The sequence below is a fragment of the Nerophis ophidion genome, linkage group LG22 (assembly GCF_033978795.1).
Source record: "Nerophis ophidion isolate RoL-2023_Sa linkage group LG22, RoL_Noph_v1.0, whole genome shotgun sequence".
NCBI classification, from domain to species: Eukaryota; Metazoa; Chordata; class Actinopteri; order Syngnathiformes; family Syngnathidae; genus Nerophis; species Nerophis ophidion.
Genome location: NC_084632.1, coordinates 25,525,613 through 25,553,398, shown reverse-complemented (window position 1 = coordinate 25,553,398; position 27,786 = coordinate 25,525,613). Strand labels below are relative to the sequence as shown.

Below are 27,786 nucleotides of genomic sequence, written 5' to 3'. Positions count from 1 at the left end.
TCAACATATTTGAACAGTCAAAAATACAATTTTTAGTCAGATCATCCATTTTTCTACCGCTTGTTGCTTTTGGGTGGTGGGGGGTCGCTGGGGCCTATCTCAGCTGCATTCGGGCGGAGGGCGGGGTACACCCTGGACAAGTCGCCATCTCATCACAGGGCCAACACAGATAGACAGACAACATTCACACTCACATTCACACACTAGGGCCAATTTAGTGTTGCCAATCAACCTATCCCCAGGTGCATGTCTTTGGAGTTTTTTTAAGTCATATAATCTATTTAGCAATTCTCCTCGGGGATTAATGAAATGTATCTGCTTCTGATTCTGATATCCATCCATCCATTTTCTACTGCTTTCCCCTCTCAGGTTCGCGGTATTTTTTTATAATTATTCAGCCGCTGGATAACATAGGAGGCTGATCAAAACAAATTCAATCTATTCGTTTGGTGCCTGCCGGCCTGTTTTTAATGACGTTTGTTATTAGCATATCTCCTATATGAAAAAAAACGTTTTGCAAAATGTATGTCATGCCTGTAAATCAGTTTTATGTTTGATCATGTTTTGTTTTTGGTCTCTTGTTTCCCGTTTTGCACTTCCTGGTTTTGTTTGTTTCCATAGTTACTCATTAGTTTCCACCTGGTCTCCAAGTCACGCCCCTGTCCTCAGCCTCACACCTGTTTCTCATCATCAGAGTCACTATTTAAGTCATTTGTTTTCTGTTCCTCGGCCTGGGAACTTTGCTTGCTGTACCATGTGCTTACTGCTTTACATACCGGACTTTGTATCGAACCCTGATGACCATGCACCTACCTTGCCTTGCCACGCTGATTATTGATTAGACCACGCCAGGTAAGATCTGGTTTATATTTATGCCTCTGTGCAAGTTTTTGGTTTGTTTTGTACCATTGGTAGTATCTTTTGTTTATTTGTATATTGTCATGCCATTGTCCTACTTTGTTTGGAGTTTAGTATAGATTATTATCCGCCACTGAGCGCGCCCTTTGTTTTCCCTTTTTGTAATATAGTGTACAAATAAATACATCATGTACCTTAATTCACGCCTGGCTCGTCCCAAATTCCCTCTGCATCGAAGAAGCAAAACAAATCCAAGTCATAGTCCTGACAATGTATTTTCTTACGTCTGAAACATTCCAACAAACACACAATTTATGACAAGCTTCTTCCATGAGCACGCCTTCAGCACGCTAAAAAAAAAATGAGTTCATTGTTCTGTTGTAAATGTCCAAAAAATAATGCCACAGGTAAAAGCATAGTAATATGAATGAGCAGTAAATGAGTGTTTCCATGGTGAACGCTGCATAGTACACACAAAGCCTCATGTAAATGAGGCAGTCTGCACAAGTTGCCTTGTCTTCATATAGTTTGCTCACTGTTTATTGTGTGGTATTTGGATTTTAGTTGCTCAGGTCCTTTGTGTCTGAGACTCACGATCCCACCTGTTTTGTAAGGGGCGCCGGAAGTTGGCAGACCCGTCAGCGATCCTGTTCTGTCTCCCTGTAATGTTTGTCTGATCTTGAATGGGATTGTGCTGAAAATATTAATTTCCCCTCGGGGATTAATAAAGTATTTCTGATTCTGATTCTAATTCTGATTTACACATTGTATTTCATCAAAAACATTCCCATTTAATATTCACTCCCTCGGTTTGCTCCAAATTTATGTGCCTGCAGATGCCAAGGCCTGTCCATCCAAGGATTTCCAATGCCATAACGGAAAGTGCATAGCGCCAATCTTCGTCTGCGATGGCGACGACGACTGTGGAGACGGCAGTGATGAAGAAAAGTGCTCGGTCCCCAGCTGCGACCAGCACGAATTCCGCTGCAATGACTCGGAATGCATCCCGGCACTGTGGAGCTGTGACGGGGACCCAGACTGCAAGGATAAGTCGGACGAATCCATGGAGCGCTGCAGCAGGAGAACCGAACCCCAGAAACCTCGGTGCATGGTGAACGAGTTCCAGTGCGGGAGTGGAGAGTGTGTCCGTATCAACTGGAAATGTGATGGAGACGCAGACTGCAAGGACAAATCCGATGAGTCAAACTGTCGTAAGTAGACTTTTGTGTTCATTGTCGGGTTGTACGGTATACCGGTATTAGTTTTAACCGCGATCCTAATGAATCATATTCGGTACAATACTATACACCACGGCGCCCCCGTCGTCGTCACGTTGTGACATTGGTGGATTACGAGCACACGAGCATGTTCGGCGGCACTCAATCAAAAAGTACTACCAAACAGACACAGTGTGTAGACAGAAAAGGGAGAACGGAAGCTTTTTGGCTTAAAACCTAACGATTAAGGTGAAGTTTTAACACTGAAACCTACCGGAAGAGATGTTTTAAGACATGGCTAGCTAGCTAGCGGCAAACGTCCAGTGTTTTAGCTAATTGTAAATGACTAATTCTCGCCGCCATGGCGATGAATAAATTAAATTTCTTACAAGTATCATCCGTGCAGGACGAGGAATAGATTGTTTATTTGTATATTGTCATGCCATTGTCCTGTTTTGTTTGGAGTTTAGTATAGATTATTATCCGCCACTGAGCTTCACTACACACCGTAGCTCACCGGCGTCAAAATGTAAACGAATGTGATTGGTAGATCTACACTTAACATCCACTGTAATGATACCAAGTACAGTAGCGTATCTAGTCAATACTACTATGATTACGTCGATATTTTTTGGCATCACAACATCTTTTTCGCTTTTCTTTTATTTAGATTATGTTTATAAAATCAGGATCGATGCCCAAATTTTTGGTATCATCCAAAACTAATGTAAAGCATCCAAACAATAAAAGAATAAATGATTTTATGACATTTCAACAGAAGTGTAGATAGAACATGTTAAAAGAGAAAGTAAGCAGATATTAACAGTACAGGACTGTCTCAGAAAATTACAATATTGTGATAATGTTGTCTGTATATCTGTGTTGGCCCTGCGATGAGGTGGCATCTTGTCCAGGGTGTACCCCGCGACCCCAAAAGGGAATAAGCGGTAGAAAATGGATGGATGGATGATAAAGTCCTTTATTTTCTGGAATGCAACTAAAAACATGAAAATGTCATACATTCTGTATCCATTGCACATCAACTGAAATATTGCAAGCCTTTTATTATTTTAAAATGGCTGATTATGGCATACAGCTTAAGAAAACTCAGAAATCCTATCTCAAAAAATTTGAATACTTCCTCAGACCATGTAAAAAAAAAAAGATTTAGAACAGCAAAACAAATTCAAACATTTGAAAATGTCAATTAATGCACTTAGTACTTGGTTGGGAATCTTTTTGCACGGATTACTGCATCAATGCGACGTGGCGTGGAGGCAATCAGTCTGTGGCATTGCTGAGGTGTTTTGGATGCCGAGAATGCTTCAATCGCGGCATTCAGCTCATTTGCATGATTGGGTCTGTTTTCTTTCACCTTCTTCGTCACAATACCCCAAAAATTCTCTATGGGGTTCTGGTCAGGGGAGTTGGCAGGCCAATCGAGGACAGTAATGCCATGGTCAGTACACCAGTTACTGGTGGTTTTGGCACTGTGGGCAGGTGCCAGATCACGCTGGAAAATGAAATCATCATCTCCATATAGCTTTTCAACAGATGGAAGCATGTAGTGCTCTAAAATCTCTTGGTACACAGCTACATTGACTCTGGACTTGATGAAACACAGTGGACCGACACCAGCAGCTGACATGGCTCCCCAAACCATTGCTGACCGTGGGAACTTCACACTGGATTTCAAGCAACTTGGATTTTGCTCCTCTCCAGTCTTCCTCCAGACTCTAGTCCCTTGACTTCCAAATGAAATACAAAACTTGCTTTCGTCTGAAAACAGGACTCTGAACCACTCTGCAACTGTCCAGTGCTTCTTTTCCATAGCCCAAGTCAGACACTTCTTCCGTTGTCTTGAGTTCAGCAGTGGGAATACGGATATTGTTGCTGTATCTGTTGAAAAGCTCTATGGAGATGATTATTTCATTTTCCAGCATGATCTGGCACCTGCCCACCGTGCCAAAACCACCAGTAACTGGTGTACTGACCATGGCATTACTCTCCTCGATTGGCCTGCCAACTCCCCTGACCTGACCCTCATAGAGAATTTGTGGGGTATTGTGAAGAGGAAGCTGGAAGACACCAGACCCAATAATGCAAATGAGCTAAAGGTCGCTATTGAAGCATCCTGGGCATCCATAACACTTCAGCAATGCCACAGGCTGATTGGCTCCATGCCACGCCGCATTGATGCAGTAATCCGTGCAAAAGGATTCCCAACCAAGTACTGAGTGCATTAATTGACATTTTCAAAAGTTTAAGATTTTGTTTTGCTGTTATAAATCTTTTTTTTTACTTGGTCTGAGGAAATATTCTAATTTTTTGAGATAGGATTTTTGAGTTTTCTTAAGCTATATACCATAATCAGCAATATTAAAATAATAAAAGGCCTGCAATATTTCAGTTAATGTGTAACCAATCCAGAATGCATGACATTTTCATGTTTTTTGGTTGCATTATGGAAAATAAATGACTTTATCAGAATGTTCTAATTTTCTGAGACAGTCCTGTAAATGAACAAGTAGATTAATAATTCATTTTGTACCACTTGTCCATAATAATGTTGACAAAATAATGGAATGGAAAAAATGGCACAATATGTCACTGCATACGTCAGCAGCTAATTTAGGAGACTTTGTTTGTTTGTTTACTTACTAATAAAAGACAGGTTGTCTTGTATGTTCACTATTTTTTTAAGGACATACTTGAAATAAGAAACATATGTTTATGTACCCCTAAGATTATTTGTTAATATAAAGCGAATAAGGACATTTTTTGTGGTCCCCCTTATTTAGAAACGTATTGAAATAATTTTGGTACCGGTACCAAAATTTAACAACACTAGTTAATTGTAATGAAAAAGTAAGTTTACTTTTGGACATATGTAGTGACTCGCAATGACGTTTATGTCTGGTTGGGCACTGACCCCTTTGGAGCTTTTTTAAAAGTTTAGATTAGTTTACTCTAATCAGTGTTAATAAGTTTTGCACTGAATTAAAAAAAAACATTTACCGAAAACCAACACACAGAAAGTAATGATTATATAGTACTGTATCTTATCATGATACATATTGTGAAGCCACTACTCAGCCCAAATTACAGTATATGTTGGAGCATTTAATAGGGAAAAGTAATGACTCTTGTTGTGTTTCCAGTGGAAGAAACCTCAATGCTAACTTTGTAATTATGATGCGAGATTTGGGTTGCTATGCAACTGTAGTATCTGGAAAAGCAGTGAAGCCGATAGTGCTTGTGTAACAGTGCGTGTTTGTTGTACTCTATGTGCACGAGTGGGAGGTCCTTTTATGAAGCATAAAGCCCATCTGGTGTCCTCTTCACCGTTCGTAGAGATGATGGCAGCCTCACGCAACACAAAGACAAATATGGACGCAGGGGGACTGAGTGTCATGTAGCAGATGTGGCCAACATACCTGCACTCGTAACATCAAATGGAGAACTAATTGCACAATACCGGACCCCATCTGCCAAGTTTGCAGTGTGTAGTCATCAAAGAAATCTTTTTTGATTGTTATATTAATTTGTGTATCATCTGTTTTGACAAATGCAAAATAATTTTGACTAATGACACAGGTTGTTCATTAATGAACAACCTGTGATGTTTTTGTTTTTTTTTGTTTGTTTTTTGGTATTTGGGTTGTGGTTCAAAACGTGCCAAACTAACCCAGATTGCAAATTAATGATGGTATAATTTTAGCTGTGTCTAAAAGCCTTCTCATAATAGTTGCATTAGTTGGGGGAGGTTGGAGGTACGTGCCAAATGATATTTAGTAGTTTAAAATGATTGCCTAAGCTAGGAGAGCTGTGAAAGAAGCAATGAGATAATCACCGCGCATATGCACCTTGTTCTCCCCGGCTGCATCTTTTGAACTTATTAATTGCAGAAATATATCCCCTTTTTTTCGGTTGTATTATATTTCACGACCTACGAATGAGTTATTTCTAATGCAAACTACGCATATTAGATGCAAATGAGATGTGTGCAACAAATAGAAAACAGATTTTGCTGGAAGCAAGGCAATATTAATCAAAATAATTGATAATAATAATACATTTTATTTGTAAAAAATAACTTTACGTTGAGCAAACAACCTCAAAGAGCCACAGTGTAAAAAAATAGTAGTTATTATAATAATGATAATAAATAAATAAATAAAATATAAAACTAGAAACAGCCCAATAGCTAGAACCAGCATGCATATCTATAAAAAGGCTTTTTTAAAAGAAGGGTTTTTAAGCCTTTTTTAAAAGCCTACAGAAATGAGATTTTCTTATTCAAACGGGGATAGCAGGTCCATTCTATGTGTCATACTTGATCATTTCGCGATATTGCCATATTTTTGCTAAAAGGATTTGGTAGAAAACATCTACGATAAAGTTCGCAACTTTTGGTCGCTAATAAAAAAGCCTTGCCTGTACCGGAAGTAGCAGACGATGTGCGCGTGACATCACGGGTTGTGAAGCTCCTCACATCCTCACATTGTTTACAATCATAGCCACCAGCAGCGAGAGCGATTCGGACCGAGAAAGCGGCAATTTCCCCATTAATTTGAGCGAGGATGAAAGATTTGTGGATGAGGATAGTGAGAGTGAAGGACTAGGTAAAAAAAAAAAAAAAGCGAGGGTAGTGGGAGCGATTCAGATGTTATTAGACACATTTACTAAGATAATTTTGGAAAATCCCTTATCTGCTTATTGTGTTACTAGTGTTTTAGTGAGATTATATGGTGCCTGAAAGTCTGAGGGGTGAGGCCACGGGTCTGGTGACCGCCAGTCCCTCCGGTGGGAGGAGGTAAGAGAGTCCTCATCTGCAGGAGGACGCAAGCTCCGCTCATGTCTACGGTAAGAGCCGACTTATTACCACAATTTTCTCACAGAAACCTGCCGGTTGACCATGTTTGCTTGACCGCTCCGTTCCATAGTAAAGCTTCACTTTCGGGAATGTAAACAAGGAAACACTGGCTGTGTTTGTGTTGCTAAAGGCAGCTGCAATACACCGCTTCCCACCTACATCTTTCTTCTTTGACTTCTCCATTATTAATTAAACAAATTGCAAACGATTCAGCAACACAGATGTCCAGAATCTGTGTAATTATGCGATTAAAGCAGACTACTTATAGCTTGGATCGGGCTGGAAAAAAATGCCCGCTACAATCCGAGACGTCACCCGCACGCGTCATCATACGTGTCATCATACCGACGTATTCAATAGGATACTTCGCGCGAAATTTAAAATGGCAATTTAGTAAACTTAAAAGGACGTATTGGCATGTGTTGCAATGTTAATATTTCATCATTGATATATAAACTATCAGACTGCGTGGTCGGTAGTAGTGGGTTTCAGTAGGCCTTTAAAAGCATCCACAGTCTGATTTGCACTCAGGTGGTCAGGGAGAGCGTTCCACAGACTGGGAGCAGCGGAGCAGAAAGCCCGGTCTCCCATAGTTCGTAGCTTTATCCTTGGAGGTTGGAGGAGATTAGCCTGTTTGGAGCGGAGGTGTCGTGTGGAGGATTTGGGGGTGAGCAGTTCTTTGAGGTAGACGGGGGAATTTCCATGGAGGCACTTGGGAGTTAGTAGGGAGATTTTGAATTTTGATGATTACAATCAGCAGGTAATAAATAACCATGAAAGGATGATGAGTATTTTTCTTGTCGATTGGCTTTAATTCACTGAGCTCGGGTCCAGTTTGGCAAGAGACTGAGGACATCTAACACAGGTGTACATATCCCACAACATTCATCCAGCATTTCTGAATGTCTATGCTAAACTGGTATTAGTAGACACTAATAGACACACGTATTGAAATATTGGGACACCTTTTATCCCTACAGCTTTGCCCTTTAATGGAAGTACGGTTTGTATAAGAATCGATTATGTTCGCCTCCCATGGCAGAGACAACTCCCAAACACCCTGTATGAGTAATTAAACAGCACTTTAAAGAGGTAATACATTTAATGAACATACTTGTTGCTGTTGGAGCAGGCCCGGTTAGAGGCCCTATAATACAGTAGGAAGAGGATTCATAAGGCCCCATTCATCACCGTTTACCCGACACATGAAACGTGACAAATGGGGGAGTGTTGAATATCTCAAAGTGTGTTTTGTGGCAATTCCAACTTTGACCAAAGCATCAGTTGCTATGTACAAACCCCATTTCCATATGAGTTGGGGAATTGCGTTAGATGTACATATAAGCGGAATACGATGATTTGCAAATGCTTTTCAACCCATATTCATTTGAATGCACTACAAAGACAAGATATTTGAAGTTCAAACTCATACACGATATTTTTTTGCAAATAATACTTAACTTAGAATTTCATGGCTGCAACACGTGCCAAAGTAGTTGGGAAAGGACATGTTCACCACTGTGTTACATCATCTTTTCTTTTAAAAACACTCAATAAACATTTGAGAACTGAGGAAACTAATTATTGAAGCTTTGAAAGTGGAATACTTTCCCATTCTTGTTTTATGTAGAGCTTCAGTCGTTCAACAGTCCGGGGTCTCCGCTGTCGTATTTTACGCTTCATAATCCACCACACATTTTCGATGGGAGACAGGTCTGGACTGCAGGCGGGCCAGGAAAGTACCTGCACTCTTTTTTTACGAAGGCACAGTGTTGGAACACCTGTCTTGCTGAAATAAGCAAGAAATAAGCATGATAACTTTGCTTGGATGACAACATATGTTGCTCCAAAACCTGTATGGCCCTTTCAGCATTAATGGTGCCTTCACAGATGTGTAAGTTACCCATGCCTTGGGCACTAATACACCCCCATACCATCACAGATGCTGGCTTTTGAACTTTGCGCCTATAACAATCCGAATGATTATTTTCCTCTTTGTTCTGGAGGACACCACGTCCTCTGTTTCCAAATATAATTTAAAATGTGGACTCGTCAGACCACAGAACACCTTTCGACTTTGCATCCGTCCATCTTAAATGAGCTCGGGCCCAGCCAAGCCGACGGCGTTTCAGGATATTAGTGATAAATGGATTTGGCTTTGCATAGTAGAGTTTTAACTTGCACTTACAGATGTGGCGAGCAACTGTGGTTACTGACAGTGCTTTCATGAAGTGTTCCTGAGCCCATGTGGTGATATCCTTTACACACTGATGTCGGTTTTTGATGCAGTACCGCCTGAGGGATCAAAAGTCCGTAATATCATCGCGTAAGTGCAGTGATTTCTCCAGATTCTCTGAACTTTTTGAGGATTTTACGGACCGTAGATGGTAAAACCCCTAAAATCCTTGCGATAGCTCATTGAGAAATGTTGTTCTAAAACTGTTCGACAATTTGCTTATAAATTGGTTTCCCTCACCCCATCCTTGTTTGTGAATGACTTAGCATTTCATGGAAGCTGCTTTTATACCCAATCATGGCACCCAACTGTTCCCAATTAGCCTGCACACCTGTGGTATGTTTCATATAAGTGTTTGATGAGCATTCCTCAACTTCATCAGTACTTTTTGCCACCTTTCCCAACTTCTTTGTCACGTGTTGCTGGCATCAAATTCTAAAGTTAATGATTATTTGCAAAAAAAAAAAAACGTTTATCAGTTTAAACATCGAATATGTTGTCTCTGTAGCATATTCAACTGAATATGGGTTGAAAATGATTTGCAAATCATTGTGTTCCATTTATATTTACATCTAACACAATTTCCCAACTCATATGGAAACGGGGTTTGTAGAATGGCACTTTCCAATCGTTTTCAACAGACTGCGTTGCAAAATGATTAACCCAGCCTTTCCTCTTACGCAAGACTCAGCCAGGAAAAGGGCCAAAGGAATCCCTTCCCAACTGTATTAATGATTTCTTTAAAGTGAATACACATCTTTAATAACAAATGTAAAATGTGTTGCTACCTTTAATATTTGTCTGTTATGTTCCCCCAGCCGTGCTCACATGTCGACCTGATGAGTTCCAGTGTGGCGATGGTTCCTGTATCCACGGCACCAAACAGTGCAATAAAGTCCACGACTGTCCAGACTACAGTGATGAAGCCGGCTGTGTCAACGGTAAGAAGCACGCCACAGAAAATAAAGAAAAATAATGCCACTTAGATAAAGCATGTCCTAAAATCAGCATGCGATTAATAGTGACATACTTTTGTACTTGCAATTGTGTTTTGTAGTCTCTTATCTCACTTGAGCTACCCTTAAAGTATGTATATGAAATATATAAGCCCTATAAAAAAAAGGAACACATGACGGCACATGGCTTCACTGGTTAGCGTCGTAATCTGGTTTTACATTTAATGACGCATATGACGAAGCAGACAGATACAATAAACAAATACAAAGAAATGTTTTGAGCATAAAAAAAAAGTGTAAAACAAACCTTCAAAATGTCATTAAACATACAAACTTTGTATCATCAGTAAAACAGAGGTGGGTAGTAACGTGCTACATTTACTCCGTTACATCTACTTGAGTATATTTTGGGATAAATTGTACTTCTAAGAGTAGTTTTAATGCAACATACTTTTACTTGAGTATATTTATAGAGAAGAAACGCTGCTTTTACTCCGCTCCATTTATCTGATTTTTATCGATCTGTTGATGCACGCTTTGTTTGTTTTTGTTTGTCAGACATACCTTTAAATTAGGATCTATCAAATGCCTGCGTTTCACCAATCAAATGCAGTCAATGGTGACGTTTGACCAGAGGTGGGTAGAGTAGCCAAAAACTGTACTCAAGTAAGAGTACTGTTACTTTAGAGATTTATTACTCAAGTAAAAGTAAGGAGTAGTCACCCAAATATTTACTTGAGTAAAAGTAAAAAGTATGTTGTGAAAAAACTACTCAAGTACTGAGTAACTGATGAGTAACCTCATTATGGGAACAAATAATGCACAAAAACATAAAAATAGCAATGAGCAAATTCAGAGCCAGGAATATCTCTTAAGCAACTAAAACAATAATACATATTAAATAATAATACATTAAAATATAAAAAGGCAAATTCAGCCACAATAACTTAACTGCACCATAGCCTCAGTAGGCATTGATTGATTGATTGACTGAAACTTGTATTAGTAGATTGCACAGTACAGTACATATTCCGTACAATTGACCACTAAATGGTAACACCCCAATAAGTTTTTCAACGTCAATCAATTATTTCATAAAGGACCAAGTCGAGGTGATCTACCTCCTATATACATACACACACATATCATATACATACACACACATATCATATATATTAATATGTCCAGGGTGTACACCGCCTTCCGCCCGATTGTAGCTGAGATAGGTGCCAGCGCCCCCCGCGACCTCAAAAGGAAATAAGCAGTAGGAGATGGATGGATATATATATATATATATATATATATATATATATATATATATATATATATATATATATATATATACAGTATATAATAGGGACGGCGTGGCGCAGTGGGAGAGTGGCCGTGCGCAACCCGAGGGTCCCTGGTTCAAATCCCACCTAGCACCAACCTCGTCACGTCCGTTGTGTCCTGAGCAAGACACTTCACCCTTGTTCCTGATGGTTGCTGGTTGGCGCCTTGCATGGCAGCTCCCTCCATCAGTGTGTGAATGTGTGTGTGAATGGGTAAATGTGGAAGTAGTGTCAAAGCGCTTTGAGTACCTTGAAGGTAGAAAAGCGCTATACAAGTACAACCCATTTATCATTTATCATTTATCATTTATATTTATTTTATTTGCCGTTTTTGTTGACATGTTAAAGGTGTTTTACATACATGCATGTTTAACACATAGATTCCTATCTTTCATGAAGACAAGAATATAAGTTGGTGTATTACCTGATTCTGATGACTTGCATTGATTGGAATCAGACAGTATAGTGCTGAAAACGTCCACGTTTTAAAATGGAGGAGAAAAAAAGTTATTCCTTTCCGTCTAATACCAAATGAAAGTCGTTGGTTTTTGGCATCTTATTTGTCCAGCTTCCATATTCGTTTTTATACACTTTACAATAAATACATTGGCGGCAAACTCCGTAGCTTGCTAGCTTGTTTGCGCTGGCTTTCGGAGACTCTTATTTTGTTAGCGCAGGCGCGATGGAGCGGCACTTTTATTGTGAAGACAGGAACTGTGCGATCAGTCTTTAGGCTTTTGACAGTAAGTACAGTTGAAATAAAAAGTGTCTTTTTTCCTTTAAACTTTTGATTGATTGATTTAAACTTTTATTAGTAGATTGCACAGTACAGTACATATTTCGAACAATTGACCACTAAATGGTAACACCCCAATAAGTTTTTCAACTTTTTTAAGTCGGATTCGACGTTTGACGGTCACTTGACCGTCTGGCTCTGTTTGATTGGTCCAACGTCACCAGTCACTACATGTGATTGGTGGAACGCAGGCATGCGTATATCCTACTTTGAAAAACCAAAACAAATATTAATAGATCGATAAAAAAAGTAGCGAGTAACGAGCTGAATGTAGATAAATGGAGCGGAGTAAAAGTAGCGTTTCTTTTCTATAAATATAATCAAGTAAAAGTAAAAGTATGTTGCATAAAAACTACTCTTAGAAGTACAATTTATCCCAATAATTACTTAAGTAGAGTAAATGTAGCGCATTACTACCCACCTCTGCATTTGACTCCGTTTCACCAATCAAACAGAGCCAGGCGGTCACATGATTACCTGCACACTAAATTTCAACATTTCCAAACAGTTGAAAATAATAATCAAAGTAAGTACAAAAACAGTACAAAACAGTATAAAAACCGTACAAAACAGCGCCATGGGGTTGTAAATTCAAAGTAACTAAAATAAAATGCAAAAAAAAAAAATATATATATATAAAATAAACAAAGTGCAAAGCCAAAGGCTCACTCAATCTCAGTAAACAACTTAAATTTGGAACACACTATCATCCTTTTCACAGCTTTTTGGTTGCTAGAGGAATGTTTTAATATAGAGTTCTAAATATTTTTTTAAATGCACAAAAACAGGTCGGGTATTGAGAAACTTACATTTATGAATATAAAACTTAGCCAATAGTATAATGAGATTGCAAAGGTAAAATTCATTTTCTATTTTATTTTCAATACAGTGTAAAACCAAATATATATTATTTAATATATATTATTGTTTTAGTTGCTTAAGAGATATTCATGGCTCTGAATTTGTTCATTGCTATTTTTATGTTTTTGTGCATTACTTGTTGCCGTCATCATTAAACGAATAGGTTACATATCAGTTACTCAGTACTTGAGTAGTTTTTTCACAACATACTTTTTACTTTTACTCAAGTAAATATTTGGGTGACTACTCCTTACTTTTACGTGAGTAATACATCTCTAAAGTAACAGTACTCTTACTTGAGTACAATTTCTGGCTACTCTACCCACCTCTGTCAGTAAGACAATCTAGGAAGTCTCTGATTCCCTTTTAAGTAGGAGTGAAACAAAATATCAACATTTAATTATACTCCATTGTTGTCATTCATGATACAGTATTTGTGTTTTGTGTACATGTTCAAGAATTCAAGGAATTTTATTGTCATACCAATACTTATTTCTTGTCATCCCAGATTTAGCCCACTGAGTAACACAAAAATGGTAGTGTGTAAATTTGTATTTTAAATAGATTAGGATATAAATGGAGGAGGTTATAAATAGCAGAAAATGATTAGGAATATATTTTGAATGTCCATCCATCCATCGTCTTCCATTTATCCGAGGTCGGGTTGCGGGGGCAGCAGCCAAAGCAGGGAAGCCCAGACTTCCCTCTCCCCAGCCACTTCCTCCAGCTCCTCCCGAGGCGTTACCAGTCCAGCCGGGAGACATAGTCTTGCCAATGTGTCCTGGGTCTTCCCCGTGGCTTCCTACCGGTCGGACGTGCCCGAAACATCTCCCTAGGGAGGCGTTCGGGTGGCATCCTGACCAGATGCCCAAACCACCTCATCTGGCTCCTCTCAATGTGGAGGAGCAGCGACTTTAGTGTAAGCTCCTCTTGGATAACAGATCTTCTCAACCTACCTCTAAGGGAGAGGCCCGCCAACCGGCGGAGAAAATTAATTTTGGCCGCTTGTACCCGTGATCTTGTCCTTTCGGTCAGAACCCAAACCTCATGACCATAGGTGAGGATGGGAACGTAGATCGACCGGTAAATTGGGAGCTTTGCCTTCCGGCTCAGCTCCTTCTTCACCACAACGGATCGATACAGCGTCCGCAATGCTGAAGACACGGCACCGATCCGCCTGTCGACCTCACGATCCACTCACACACTCATGTGTGTGTGTGCGTGTTTCACTTCAAAATACACCCAGACCTTTAGATAAAACTGTTAGCAAGTTTTGAATAAATAAATGATGTACATTCAAGTAAAACATTGAAAAAAATAAAAAAATTCGCGTATGGCAATAAAACTGCATTTCTGTTAGTATATTGACTTCTATTTAAAAGTGTGAATATATATATATATATATATATATATATATATATATATATATATATATATATATATATATATATATATATGTATATGTATGTATGTATGTATGTACAGTGGGGCAAGAAAGTATTTAGTCAGCCACCGATTGTGCAAGTTTTCCCACTTAAAATGATGACAGAGTTCTGTAATTTTCATCATAGGTACACTTCAACTGTGAGAGACAGAATGTGAAAAAAAATACAGGAATTCACATTGTAGGAATTTTTAAGAATTTATTTGTAAATTATGGTGGAAAATTAGTATTTGGTCAACCATTCAAAGCTCTCACTGATGGAAGGAGGGTTTGGCTCAAAATCTCACGATACATGGCCCCATTCATTCTTTCCTTAACACGGATCAATCGTCCTGTCCCCTTAGCAGAAAAACAGCCCCAAAGTATGATGTTTCCACCCCCATGCTTCACAGTAGGTGTGGTGTTCTTGGGATGCAACTCAGTATTCTTCTTCCTCCAAACACAACAAATTGAGGTAATACCAAAAAGTTCTATTTTGGTTTCATCTGACCACATAACATTCTCCCAATCCTCTGCTGTATCATCCATGTATCCATTTTGATACAGAACTAACAATTGAAATTATCCAATAAAAATAATAGGCAATCCTGTACAATACACAAAACACTATAGAAACACAAAATACTGTACAATATACAGAACAAGACAAGAGTACCAAAGTAATAAATAACAATCAGTGTCGGACGTATGTAAAATGTAAAGTGTTCTTAACAATTAAAACAATATAATGTATCGTATTGCTGTTTTTTTGCTTTACCAGATCCTGTTTTCTCGTATAAATTGCATGTAAAAATACAAAAAGCAATAAATAATCTTTATGAAGCATTTACCCAATTTAAAAAAGTGACTTTTTGTCTGGCCTGTTTTACGTTTCTTTTATTTGTGCATCAGCATAAAACTGGATATCACGTGTGTGTTGACAGTTACAAAGTGCGAGGGGCCAAGGCACTTTCGCTGTAAGAACGGGGAGTGTATCGACAGCAGCAAGGTGTGTAACAACGTAAAAGACTGCAAGGACTGGTCTGATGAACCCATGAAGGAGTGCGGTAAGATCCTGTCTCGCAAATACAAACAGTCATGCAAATACTGGATTATCCTGAGAGGTCGTGACGCTTCATGTATTACCGAGCCAGCGTAGTGCTACTGATTAACACATTCACTTCCAGGCATCATCAACTTCTTTTAATGTGGGCGGTCACTCTTGCTGATAAGAGGAGCTTAATTTGATCAAGGCAGACTAAATCAGGACATTTCTCAACTGCGTTGTTATGATCAAAGAGCCAAGCGCCTGTGCCCTCGAGTGCGAGCTTAGACAGGGAAATGTGATCAGACTGCATTGCCCATTAGGAGCCACGCAGATTATCCACACACCATCGATAATTAGCCTTTAGCAAGCTTCAAGCACGGATCTAACATCCCAGTCAATGCCAACGACGCTGCAGTTGAGAAAAAGTATACAGGGTCATGAAATGTTCATGCTAAATTACACATTTGCGGCTTGTATGATGTAGCGGCTGGTAGATATTCACCATCATCACATTGTCCTGAAACCACATAATTATTTCAGCATCTCCAATTATTCCTTCCAGAAAATACGAGAATTTTTTTTTTAAATGATGGGTAATGAAGCTTTATATTTCCAGTCTGTGGGGATGTGCTGGTGGAAAAGCCCGACTGACTTCTGTGGTGCAACCTTGTTATTTTGCCAGCGTGCGTTTATTTTGAAGGCCGGATTTATCTGCGACTTGATGTGTTACGCCGATGTTTACGTGTGTTGTCGGGGGTTTCTTTTATATCAAAGATAAAGTGCAGGAAAATATGAGAAACAATTAAAATGGGAGGAGTGCTGTAAAAAAGGGCAAACTATGCAAGTTACCCAGGGAAAAAATCTAAGACCACATTTAAACTGTGTAGGAAAGACCTATATGATGATTTTAATCAACATTTAAAACACTTCCTTGTGGTCTAGATCAGTGGTTCTCAAATGGGCGTACGCGTACCCCTGGGAGTACTTGAAGGTATGCCAAGGGGTAGGTAAGATTTTTTTTTAAATAATCTAAACATAGCATCGATTCTAAAATCCTTCATAAATGTATTTATTGAATAATAGTTTAACAAAATTTGAATGTAAGTTCATAAACTGTGAAAAGAAATGCAACAGTGCAGTATTCAGTGTTGACAGCTAGATTTTTTGTGGACATGTTCAATAAATATTGATGTTAAAGATTTCTTTTTTTGTAAAGAAATGTTTAGAATTAAGTTGATGAATCCAGATGGATCTCTATTACAATCCCCAAAGAGGGCACTTTAAGTTAATGATTACTTCTATGTGTACAAATCTTTGAATCACTTGTTTATTTTTCAACAAGTTTTTAGTTATTTCTATATCTTTTTTTCCAAATAGTTCAAGAAAGACCACTACAAATTAGCAATGTTTTGCGCTGTTATACAATTTAATAAATCAGAAACTGATGACATAGTGCTGTATTTTACGTCAGTATCTCTTTTTTTTCAACCAAAAATGCTTTGCTCTGATTAGGGGGTACTCGAATTAAAAATATGTTCACAGGAGGTATATCACTGAAAAAAGGTTGAGAACCACTGGTCTAGATAATAGGTATTGGATATGAATCTTCAATCATATTCATAGCCTGCTTTTTGAGAATATTGCAAGATTTGAAAGATGAACATATATATATATATATATATATATATATATATATATATATATATATATATATATATATATATATATATGAATATACATATATGTGTGTATATATAGATGTGTATGTATATATATATTTATTTATATATATATATATATATATATATATATAGAGAGAGAGAGAGAGAGATATATAGATATATATATATATACGCTGGCATCAAATTCTAAAGTTAATGATTATTTGCAAAGAAAAAATGTTAATCAGTTTGAACATCAAATATGTTGTCTTTGTAGCATATTCAACGGGACATGGGTTGAAAATGGTTTGCAAATCATTGTATCCTGTTTATATCTACATCTAACACAATTTCCCAACTCATATGGAAACGGGGTTTGTATATATTGTGATACACACACACATTTGAGGACGGAATTGTTTGCCCACCCCTCATTAAAATGTCATTTTTGTGCTGTTATATATAGCAATTAATTTTCAACACATCTTTTCCAAGCAACCTACTTTCATTTTGGATGCTTCAAATATTTTTTTTGCACACAGGAAGTTGTTTCACAAAAAACAAAAGTGACCAGTCAAAATCATTAGCCCTCTTAAAATCTCCCATGAGTCTGACAGACATCAAGTATTTGAAGCCATCTTCTCTGATTGATCAAACCTAAATTAAGTCTATAGTGAACACAGACTCTGTATTTGAGACCTGTAGCGCAGAGCAGAAGATTCCGTTCACGCTGGATGATTCAGGACTCAGAAAGCATCATGCCAAAAACTAAATAAATCAGTTTAGACTAAAGGCAAATAATCATTGATGCATACTAAGAACGAGATGCTTACACAAGGTTATCACTGCGTTGTCTAGTGTCAAGAACTGGAGTGAGAAGTATCATTAAGATATTCAAAGGTAGCCACATGGTACAAAACATGCCTGGCAGAGGTAGGAAAGGAAATATTTCAGAGACTGTGGAATTAAAGTGAGTGAAAGATGTGTCTCATGACCTCAGAACAAATGCCAAGACACCAGTGAATGACTTGGCCAAGTCTGGAATTATAGTCTCAAAGAAGACAATCACTGGAGCCTAGGAATGGACTGCGGGGCTGCAGACCAAAAAAAAGTCCACTTCTGCAATAAAGACACCTTTGAGCCAGACTGAAGCATACAAAGGACAACCTAGAGAAAGACTACCGGTATGCATACTGGACGCATATCTTTTGTTAGATAAAACATAACTAGAGCTCTTTGGCCATCAAGACACTGCTTTTGATTGGAGAAAGAAGGGAGAGGAATGCAACCCATGGTCATGAACATGGTCACCACAGTGAAACATGGCGGTGGGAGCATTACGCTGTGGGGATGCGTCAAGGCATTTAGAACTGGGAATCTTGTCGAGATGGAAGGAATCCTGAAGAAAGGAGGATATTAGAAGACCTTGGAGGAAAACCTCATGCAGTCAGCAGCAAAACTGGGTATGAGTCGACCCAAAATATACATCACTCCTGGTAAATAACTACTTCCAGAAGGCCAAAGTGAATGTTATTGTATGGCCGACAGAAAGACCTGACTTGAATCCTGTCAAGAATCTTTTGGGAGAATTGAAGACTGCAGAAGGCCCTCAAATCTGGGGGACCTTGAGAGGTTTGCCAAAGAATAATAGGCTGGGATAGCTGAAGAGACGTGTGTGAGACTATAATACAACTATAACTATAACACAAGATTGCAGGCAGTTACCCAGCAAAAAGGACACACTACTGCTATTAGCATCAGGAGGGCTAATAATATTGACCCCAGTAGTTTTTGGTTTTGGTTAAATAATTGTGTTTGAGTTTGCATTAAAAAAATCAGTTTTTATCAGCATTTATGTCACTGTATGTCACACTACATTGTTGTGCACATGCCAAGTTTACTGTTGATTAAAATAATAATTTATTCAAAATTTTTGTGTTTTGGACTTAATGTCCAAATAAATATGTACACCTCGTTGTGGCATCTTGTCATAACCTACTCAGTGGCCTAGTGGTTAGAGTGTCCGCCCTGAGATCGGTAGGATGTGATTTCAAATCCCGGCCGACTCATACCAAAGACTATAAAAATGGGACTCATTCCTTTCCTGCTTGGTACTCAGCATCAAGGGTTGGAATTTGGGGTAAAATCACCAAAAATGATTCCCTGACGTGGCATCGCTGCTGCCCACTGCTCCCCTCACCTCCCAGGGCGTGGTCGAGGGTGATGGGTCAAATGCAGAGAATAATTTCGCCACACCAAGAGTGTGGGTGACAATCATTGGTACTTTAACTTTAACTTTGAATTTCAAAACCCATCCAAAACAGTGTATAAGCACGTATCGTTAGATGATTTTTTTTTAATATAGTATTTATATTATATTATAAAATAAAAAAATTCCCATATCAAAAAACAAACCGCGTTAAAAAGAGAACGCCAGCAGTCACCAAAATCAGAATCAAATAAATGTGTTTTAATCAGCCTTTTTAGTCATCGAGCAGCTATACAATTATAAAATAATATTGCTGACCAGACGTTACGTCTAATATTTTTATTTCTGACAACATAAATATGTTGACACGAACACAAAGAATATTCTTTCCCTCATGTTTTGTCCGTGTCAGTTTCTATGAACTACTAAACATAGATGCAAAATAGTGCCCACAGAACAGTTTTAGTCCTGATAAATCAAATTACAAGTAATAAATGAGTATATTTGCATCTCCTGCTCTCAGTATTGTGAGCATTTTGATGATCAGCTTATATTTTGCATATCATCATCATCATCATCATCGGCAGTCACTCAAAGCAAGTATGATGATCCTCTTGGTAGGGGGTATCCCTTTATGGAGGATACCCATGTGTTACTTTGTTTAACATGGGGAGATTAGTGCACAGACAGTCACCACACGATCCTTGACAAATCCGGGTCAGGATCCAGTGGCATGGAGTCCAAGACAACTGGGGACCCTTTTCTGCTGCAGCCTTCATCCGCAATCCCAGCCGTTGTGACGCTCCATAGGGTTAGCAATCATCCTCCGCCTGTTCCACTGTTGAGATCTTGGGTTGTTATTTCCCCATAACTGGGCCCACATGGGTGTGGAGGTGCCTTCTTCCGCCATCGCAGCCGTTGTGGTGGTTCTTACATCTACCGTTTTCCACCTGCTCCGCCGTTGAGGTCTTCACTGTATCCCTGGCTAGGGGGCCAAGGGCCACCTGGGGTAACAGTAGTAAAGGGGTTAACCTCCTTGTGCCCCAAGACCCCATAGAGGAGAGTCCACTGCCGGATGCACTTTAACGTCATGCCCAGGACACATTCTGCATATACATGAAGACAGACACTAAATGGGTTGCGCTCTTTATTTTGCTTATTTAACAGACCAAGTCCTCTGCACACAACCATGATACATTGGATTTGCTTGCGCAATTAAATTGGAACATGTTTTAACACGCAAACCTTTAGTTCAGGGGTGTCAAAAGTACGGCCCGCGGGATGAGTTTGCGCTGTATAAAAATGACCAGAATGAAAGAAACTGCTGTTCTAAATGTGTCCACTAGATGTCCCAATAGCAAATATTTACCATCATGTTAGATGATGCTACATATGTAAAAAAAAAAAAAAAAAAAAAAACCACATGATGTTAGTGCACCGTCGAGGAAAATTAGCAAACTACATAAATAACATCCTGTAATTTGATTTTGATATTATTTTTTATTTTGATAAATTGAAAATTAACACCAATGAGTTGACTGATGAACATTGTCACATAATTTATTTAGAAATTATAAATAACGACAAATAAAGATGGAATACTCTTAACTGCAACATGTAAGGGTAAAAAAACAAAAAACAACATCGTTATGATTTGTACATTTTCAGAATGTGCTTGTTCTATTTTTAATCAAAGAAGTTGTCTTTATTTTTAAGACATCGTGCCGTAATGTTACCAGTCCGGCCCACTAATGAGTAAATTAATTTCCATCTGGCCCCGATCTAAAATGAGTTTGACACCCCTGATTTAGTCGATCAGGCCCAAAGTGTTATGTTGTTGTTTGAGGCTTGTGTTCCTTACTTCAAACAATGTAATCAACAAAAACAATCCTGGAACTTTTCTGACACATCTCCCATAGAGACCATTTACGATTAGAATGTCACTCAGTGCAGTACATAATTCCTGCCTTAACTGTTAAAAAAGTGTCAATATCAAGGCATGTTATACGTGTATCAGAAACACTTTATTAATCCCCGAGGGGAAATTACATTTTTCAGCACAATCCCTTTCAAGATCAGACAAACATTAAAGGTCTGTCGGGTCTGCCAACTTCCGGCCCCCTTTACAAAAAAGGTGAGATACAATTGAGAAACAATTGGGATGGGGGGTGAGAAAAAAAAATCTGTCTAAGCCTGGGCCCCTGGAGAGGGGGTCCAGACTGAGGCCAAGGTAAAAAAACAACTCATAGCCATAACACACATTCCTCTTACAGGCGTGTAAGAGGGAAACATCAAAGAACACAAAGGACATTAAATACATTAAAAAAGCAGAGCTGATTCAACTAGCCACTTCTTCACACAATATAGATAAAAGGAAAAGAAACATATACACTGTGGTGGCCTCTACGGTGTTCCACGCCATCGTCTGCTGGGGTGGAGAAAGCATGGCCAGAGACAGGAGCAGACCCAACAAAGCAACCAGGAGATCGCTGTGGGCCAGTGTCCAGTCTGCATGGATGAGCGAGGATGCGTCCAAGGAGACTGAGGTGTCCGATACCTGCTCATTCAGCCAAAATACTGTGAGGCTTGTCCATCCCGGTGCTCAGTGCTAGCTCCGCAGCCCTGTCTCTTCATCATACTTGCCAACCCTCCCGGATTTTCCGGGAGACTCCCGAAATTCAGCGAACTCTCCAGAAAACCTCCCGGGACAAATTTTCTCACAAAAGTCTCCCGAAATTCAGGCGGAGCTGGAGGCCACGCCCCCTCCAGCTCCATGCGGACCTGACTCAGCAATGTTGTGACCCTCTTAAATAGGACAATACTGCCATCTACTGTACATAGAATAGACTAGAATGTACTTTATTGATCCCTGGGGGAAATTCAGCACCACAGTTCACTCACAATAAACAATGATAATAATAAATAATGTAATATTTATAATATGTGATATATAGAATATATAATATATGAATAATATACACATATTCGACATATATTCTACATTTAAGTGCAGTCAAGGAACATGCATTAGGAAGTCTGTTCTGAAGCCCACAGTAAAGAGACGTAACTTCATCACCTTACCTGGTTATTGACTCCAACCCAAAATATTACACCGTCGACGAGCAAAATGAAGAAATACGCTTGCAAGTTCCAAAACGAATGGAAACAAGAATTTCAGTTTATCCAGGAGAGTTCGAAGGGGAAGGGGTATGTTGCCTTTAAATTTTGTAGAACAGACTTCTCCATTGAACACGGTGGCCGAACGGATATAGTCAGTAATGAACGGTCAACGGAGCACAAAGCATTGTTCACAACCCAGTATTATGGGCCACCTCGCAAAATGGAGACCCGATGGTGTAACTTATGCTGAGACAAAGATGGCTATGCTGATAGCTGGAAGCATTATCCCATTCTCCTTTCCGGATGTCTACAACAAACCCGTGAAGGATATGTTCCCGGATTCGGAGATCGGTCGCCAGTACGCAATTGGCAGAACAATGGTTACTCAAATAGTGAAAGGTAAGTGTTGTTGTTTTTTTTAGTAACCAGCAAGCACAGTACAGTTAGAACAACTGTGTTTATATTACTGTGTATTTGATAGGTGCCGTCTGAAATTCAACTATTTCTTTTATTTATAATAAAATACATATATATAGCTAGAATTCACTGAAAGTCAAGTATTTCATACATATATATAAATCTATATTATGTATATGAAATATATATGAAATACTCGAGTTGGTAAAATTATACTCCTCCCGTCGTAACCACGCCCTCCACCCCCCGCCCCAACCACGCCTCCACCCCACTCCCCCCATCCCCCACCTCCTGAAATCGGAGGTCTCAAGGTTGGCAAGTATGCTCTTCATCTGCATCTCCTTCAGTCTCTCCAAACGGACTCTGGTGTGGCAGAGACCCAGCAGCTGGTCTCCATGGCCAAAAGGCTCCTGGGAGGCAGATCGAGAAGTCCACAAAAAAAAGCACCGCAGAAGTCATGAAAGTGCCACCTCCTAGTATCCGTCCTACTACTTACTGCTTTGAAATGTCAAAATGACAGCTAGGAAAAGACTTGCTCAGTACTTCAGGTGTACTCATTTTGCATGTTTTTTTTAATTAATTTATTCAAGATGCCTGCTTGTTCATACCATGTTTAAAATGTCTGAAGGTATTCATTTGCTCCTTTTTTCTGTTTCTATTCACGCAGCGTCTCCCAGCTTAAATGTTTCTCCGCAGTACCTGTAGCCTTGAAGCTTAAATCTTTAATCTAAAGCGGTAATGAAGTACCAGCTTTAGCTTTCTGCAGTGATCTCTCCACACTCCCCCGGGGGCAGCTGAAAGACAAGGGGGATAAATGGAGACTTTGAAACAGATACAATAGAAAAAGGACATGCAAAGGTGGGAAGTGGGGAGAATTAAATAAGAGGATGAAGCGGAGCATATGAAGGGAGCAGAATGTGGAAAAAATGGTGGGTGGGAAATGGGAATTTAATGCATGGGTTCAACTAATGTGTCAGAGGGTAATTTGTGGGTTATGAACATAAACACTAGCATGCCCTTGTGGAAGTAAAGCTCTTTTATTCCCCATTACCAAGACTGTTCATTGTGGATCTACATTTTCCTGTACCCTCACGAATGATCTTCACTCTCAACTTTAAGATTTGACTCTGTTGTTGATTGTTTTATTGTGTGCCACTGTTGGGTCACTTAATCTGCCTCGCTCCTTCTGCCATTCTGTCTGCAGGCCTGAACGAGTGTGCAGACAACAACGGTGGCTGCTCCCACATCTGCAGGGACCAGAGAATTGGTTTTGTTTGTGACTGTCCATCTGGGTACAAACTTCTGGACAAAAAGACTTGTGGCGGTAAAGATAAAAAAACTCTCACATGCAAAGTGTAAAATATTCCAACCATTATTGCACAATCCTTTCCTATATTGCCATAAAATGGATTTAATATAATATGACCACTTTGCAGCCCAGGAGAAGTTAAGTAATGTGTTTGGATTGTTTTTCTTTTGTTTGCTTGACTAAACAAACTAAATCCTACTAAACTGCATAGCATCTTTTCATTGAATGTCTACTTCCTGTAAGGATTTTCGTTATTTCTATACGGTTTATGGCCATTTCACTCTATTCTGTACAGTGGCCACAAGACATCAACATAAAGCCACAACACAACAACGTTATGCCACAACACAACAACTTTACACCACAAGTCAAAATAAAGCAACAACACATCAACATGAAGCCAGAACAAAACAACATTACACCGCAACAAATCAACATAGAGACACAACACTGCAACTTTCTGCCGTACCACAACACGCTTACTCCCTTTTGGGGTGGCGGAGGGCGCTGGCGCCTATCTCAGCTACAATCGGACAGAAGGCTGTGTACACCCTGGACAAATCGCCACATAATATCGATGTTAATGTAACGGAGAGTGTACAAATGGACCCAATTAAGGGTCCATTACTATTAACTACCTGTCATTTAGCTGGGTACACCTTACAACTACCTGTATGTATTTATGTAGTTTGCCTTTTCTTTGGCCCACCCCTATAATGCTAATAATTTCCTCTGCCTACAGTAAAAAAAAAAAAAAACAGACAACAAAAAAACAACAACAATGACTTGTGTGTTGTTGGTAATTGTAATGTGTAGTAAAACTTTTCATGAACTCAACTCACTTTAATGTGTCTTCCTGAATTTGTGTTGGACATCTGAGATGAAGAGAGCAGTTATGATTTTGGTTTACAGAGTAAACAACTACAAACTAAAGTTTGCTACTCTATTCTCTAAACTCATACTTTAGTCCAAACATAGCCAAGGACACACATTAGTGTGCGTTTCCTGCACGTCGTCTTCATCATTAAAAGAAAAATATACCCAAAACCTGTGAATTTGGCACGTTGTGTAAATCGTAAATAAAAACAGAATACAATGATTTGTAAATTATTTTTAACTTATATTCAATTGAAGAGACTGCAAAGACAACATATTTAATGTTCGAACTGAGAAACTTTTTTTTTTTTTTTTGCAAATAATCATTAACTTAGTATTTAGTGTAGTATTTAATGGCAGCAGCACAGTGCAAAAAAAAATGGCACAGGGATATTTTTACCACTGTGTTACATGGCCTTTCCTTTTAACAAGACTCAGTAAACGTTTGGGAAAGCTGTTGTCACAAATGCAGAATGTGGCTTGGCATTGTCTTGCAATTCCTTGCAATAGCTCGTTGAGAACTGTTGTTCTTAAACTGACAATTTGCTCATGCATGTATTCACAAAGTGGTGATCCTCGGTTGTGAATGACTGAGCATTTCATGGAAGCTGCTTGTATACCCAATCATGGCACACACCGGTTCCCAATTAGCCTGTTCACCTCTGGGATCTTCCAAATATATGTTTGATGAGCATTTCTAGCCTTTCTCAGTCATTTTTTCCACTTGTGCCAGCTTTTTTGAAACATGTTGCAGGCATCAAATTCCAAATGAGCTAATATTTGCAAAAAATTACAAAGTTTACCAGTTCAAACGTTAAGTATCTTGTCTTTGCAGTCTATTCAACTGAATATAGGTTGAAAAGGATTTGCAAATCATTGTATTCTGTTTTTATTTAGAATTTATATAATGTGCCAACTTCACTGGTTTTGTGTTTTATAATCTGCGGGAGAGAATCCCTCTGTCATTTTCAAATATATATATATATATTTTTTTTGGAGTCGTCAGCTTGAAGCGTCCCTCTGTCTCCAACTCCCTTGTCATCATTTTCCAATATTGCTTTCTGGTTTCAATGACCCGCCTTAACTTGCCTCTGATTGGCCAGTCTGTAATGTTTTGCCCTAACCTAAGTCAATTGTGACGAACACCAACCAATCATCACGGGTTTTTCTCCGTATGTATGGATGTTCTCTTTCATCCAGGTCATTGTATTTCCTCCATATTTTTTTGGGGCCTGGATACGCAGGCCATTTTCTCTCTGTGTTGCTTGTAGCTTTCATGTAAGCTACTTAGCTACTTATTAAAAAACTGCCAAGCTACTGGAAAATGTGGTCAAGCTACGTAACTTAGCTACATGTAGCTTGTTACTGCCCATCACTGCAATCTAAACACCTTATGATTGTTAGAAACCCTCATTCTTGTGTATATATATATATATATATATATATATATATATATATATATATATATATATATATATATATATATATATATATATATATATATATATATACATATATATAGAGAGAGAGAGAGAGAGAGGGACAACATTTTTTGCAGGAGAGGATAGAAAGAGAAAAATGGGGGATACGAGAGAAAAGAACAACAGAAAACATAATAACAGAACAACATCAGCAAATAAGATATGTACAAATATGATGGTAAATGTGATAGCATAGAAGCAGTTAGTGAAATAAATAATAATTCAGAAATGGCAATGAGCATTATTATACTACAAATGGAGCTATACAAATACCAATAGAAAAAGCGCTATTGATAATGAATAATTACAATAATTAACTCTATTATCAACTATAACATTGCTTCAAATGCAACAATACATATATGCAATAACTTGAAATACAAAAGAAAGCAGTTAAATGGAGGGGAAGAAAGAGAAGCCAACTATATTAACCTTGTAGATTGTTATAGTAACAATAGGTTAAGCTTTGTCAGTGTGCCATGTGTTACCCAGTTTCCCCTAGGGCAGGGGTGTCAAACTCAAATACAGAGTGGGCCAAAATTTAAAACTGAACAAAGCCGCGGGCCAAGGTTGAACAAATGAACCTTTTAATAGGGACCCAAACAAGTTTTGCAATGAATATTGAACAAGCAAGGCTTAAATAGGGCAGCACGGTAGAACACGGGGTTAGTGCATCTGCCTCACAATACGAAGGTCCTGAGTAATCCTGGGTTCAATCCCGGGCTCAGGATCTTTCTGTGTGGAGTTTGCATGTTCTCCCCGTGACTGCGTGGGTTCCCTCTTGGTACTCTTGCTTCCTCCCATGGAACAGGCAGAGCTTATATAACGTAATACTGCAAAATCAACTTTCAAAAAACAAATGAAAAAACATCAGTGGTATATTAAATACAAGTTAAGTAAAAAAAGAATGCCTCTTTTCTATTTGTAGCCTTCTCAGGTAAATATCAACATTTACTTTTTCCACAGGCTAATAAATTCGACAATAAAATAAAAATGAGGTGGGCGGGGTTTGGTGGTAGCGGGGGGTGTATATTGTAGCGTTCCGGAAGAGTTAGTGCTGCAAGGGGTTCTGGGTATTTGTTCTTTTGTGTTTATGCTGTGTTACGGT

General features: G+C 38.8%; 1 protein-coding gene across 1 annotated transcript in view; it reads left to right on the top strand.

Moving 5' to 3' along the window:
* The window catches only part of LOC133540966 (low-density lipoprotein receptor-related protein 8-like), a 193,804-nt gene that overhangs the window by 99,723 nt on the left and 66,295 nt on the right, over nt 1-27,786 (top strand). The window contains exons 4-7 of the mRNA XM_061884050.1: nt 1,695-2,069; nt 10,006-10,128; nt 15,502-15,624; nt 24,217-24,336. Of these exons, the coding sequence (XP_061740034.1) occupies nt 1,695-2,069; nt 10,006-10,128; nt 15,502-15,624; nt 24,217-24,336 (741 nt within the window). The remainder of the gene's footprint in view (nt 1-1,694; nt 2,070-10,005; nt 10,129-15,501; nt 15,625-24,216; nt 24,337-27,786) is intronic.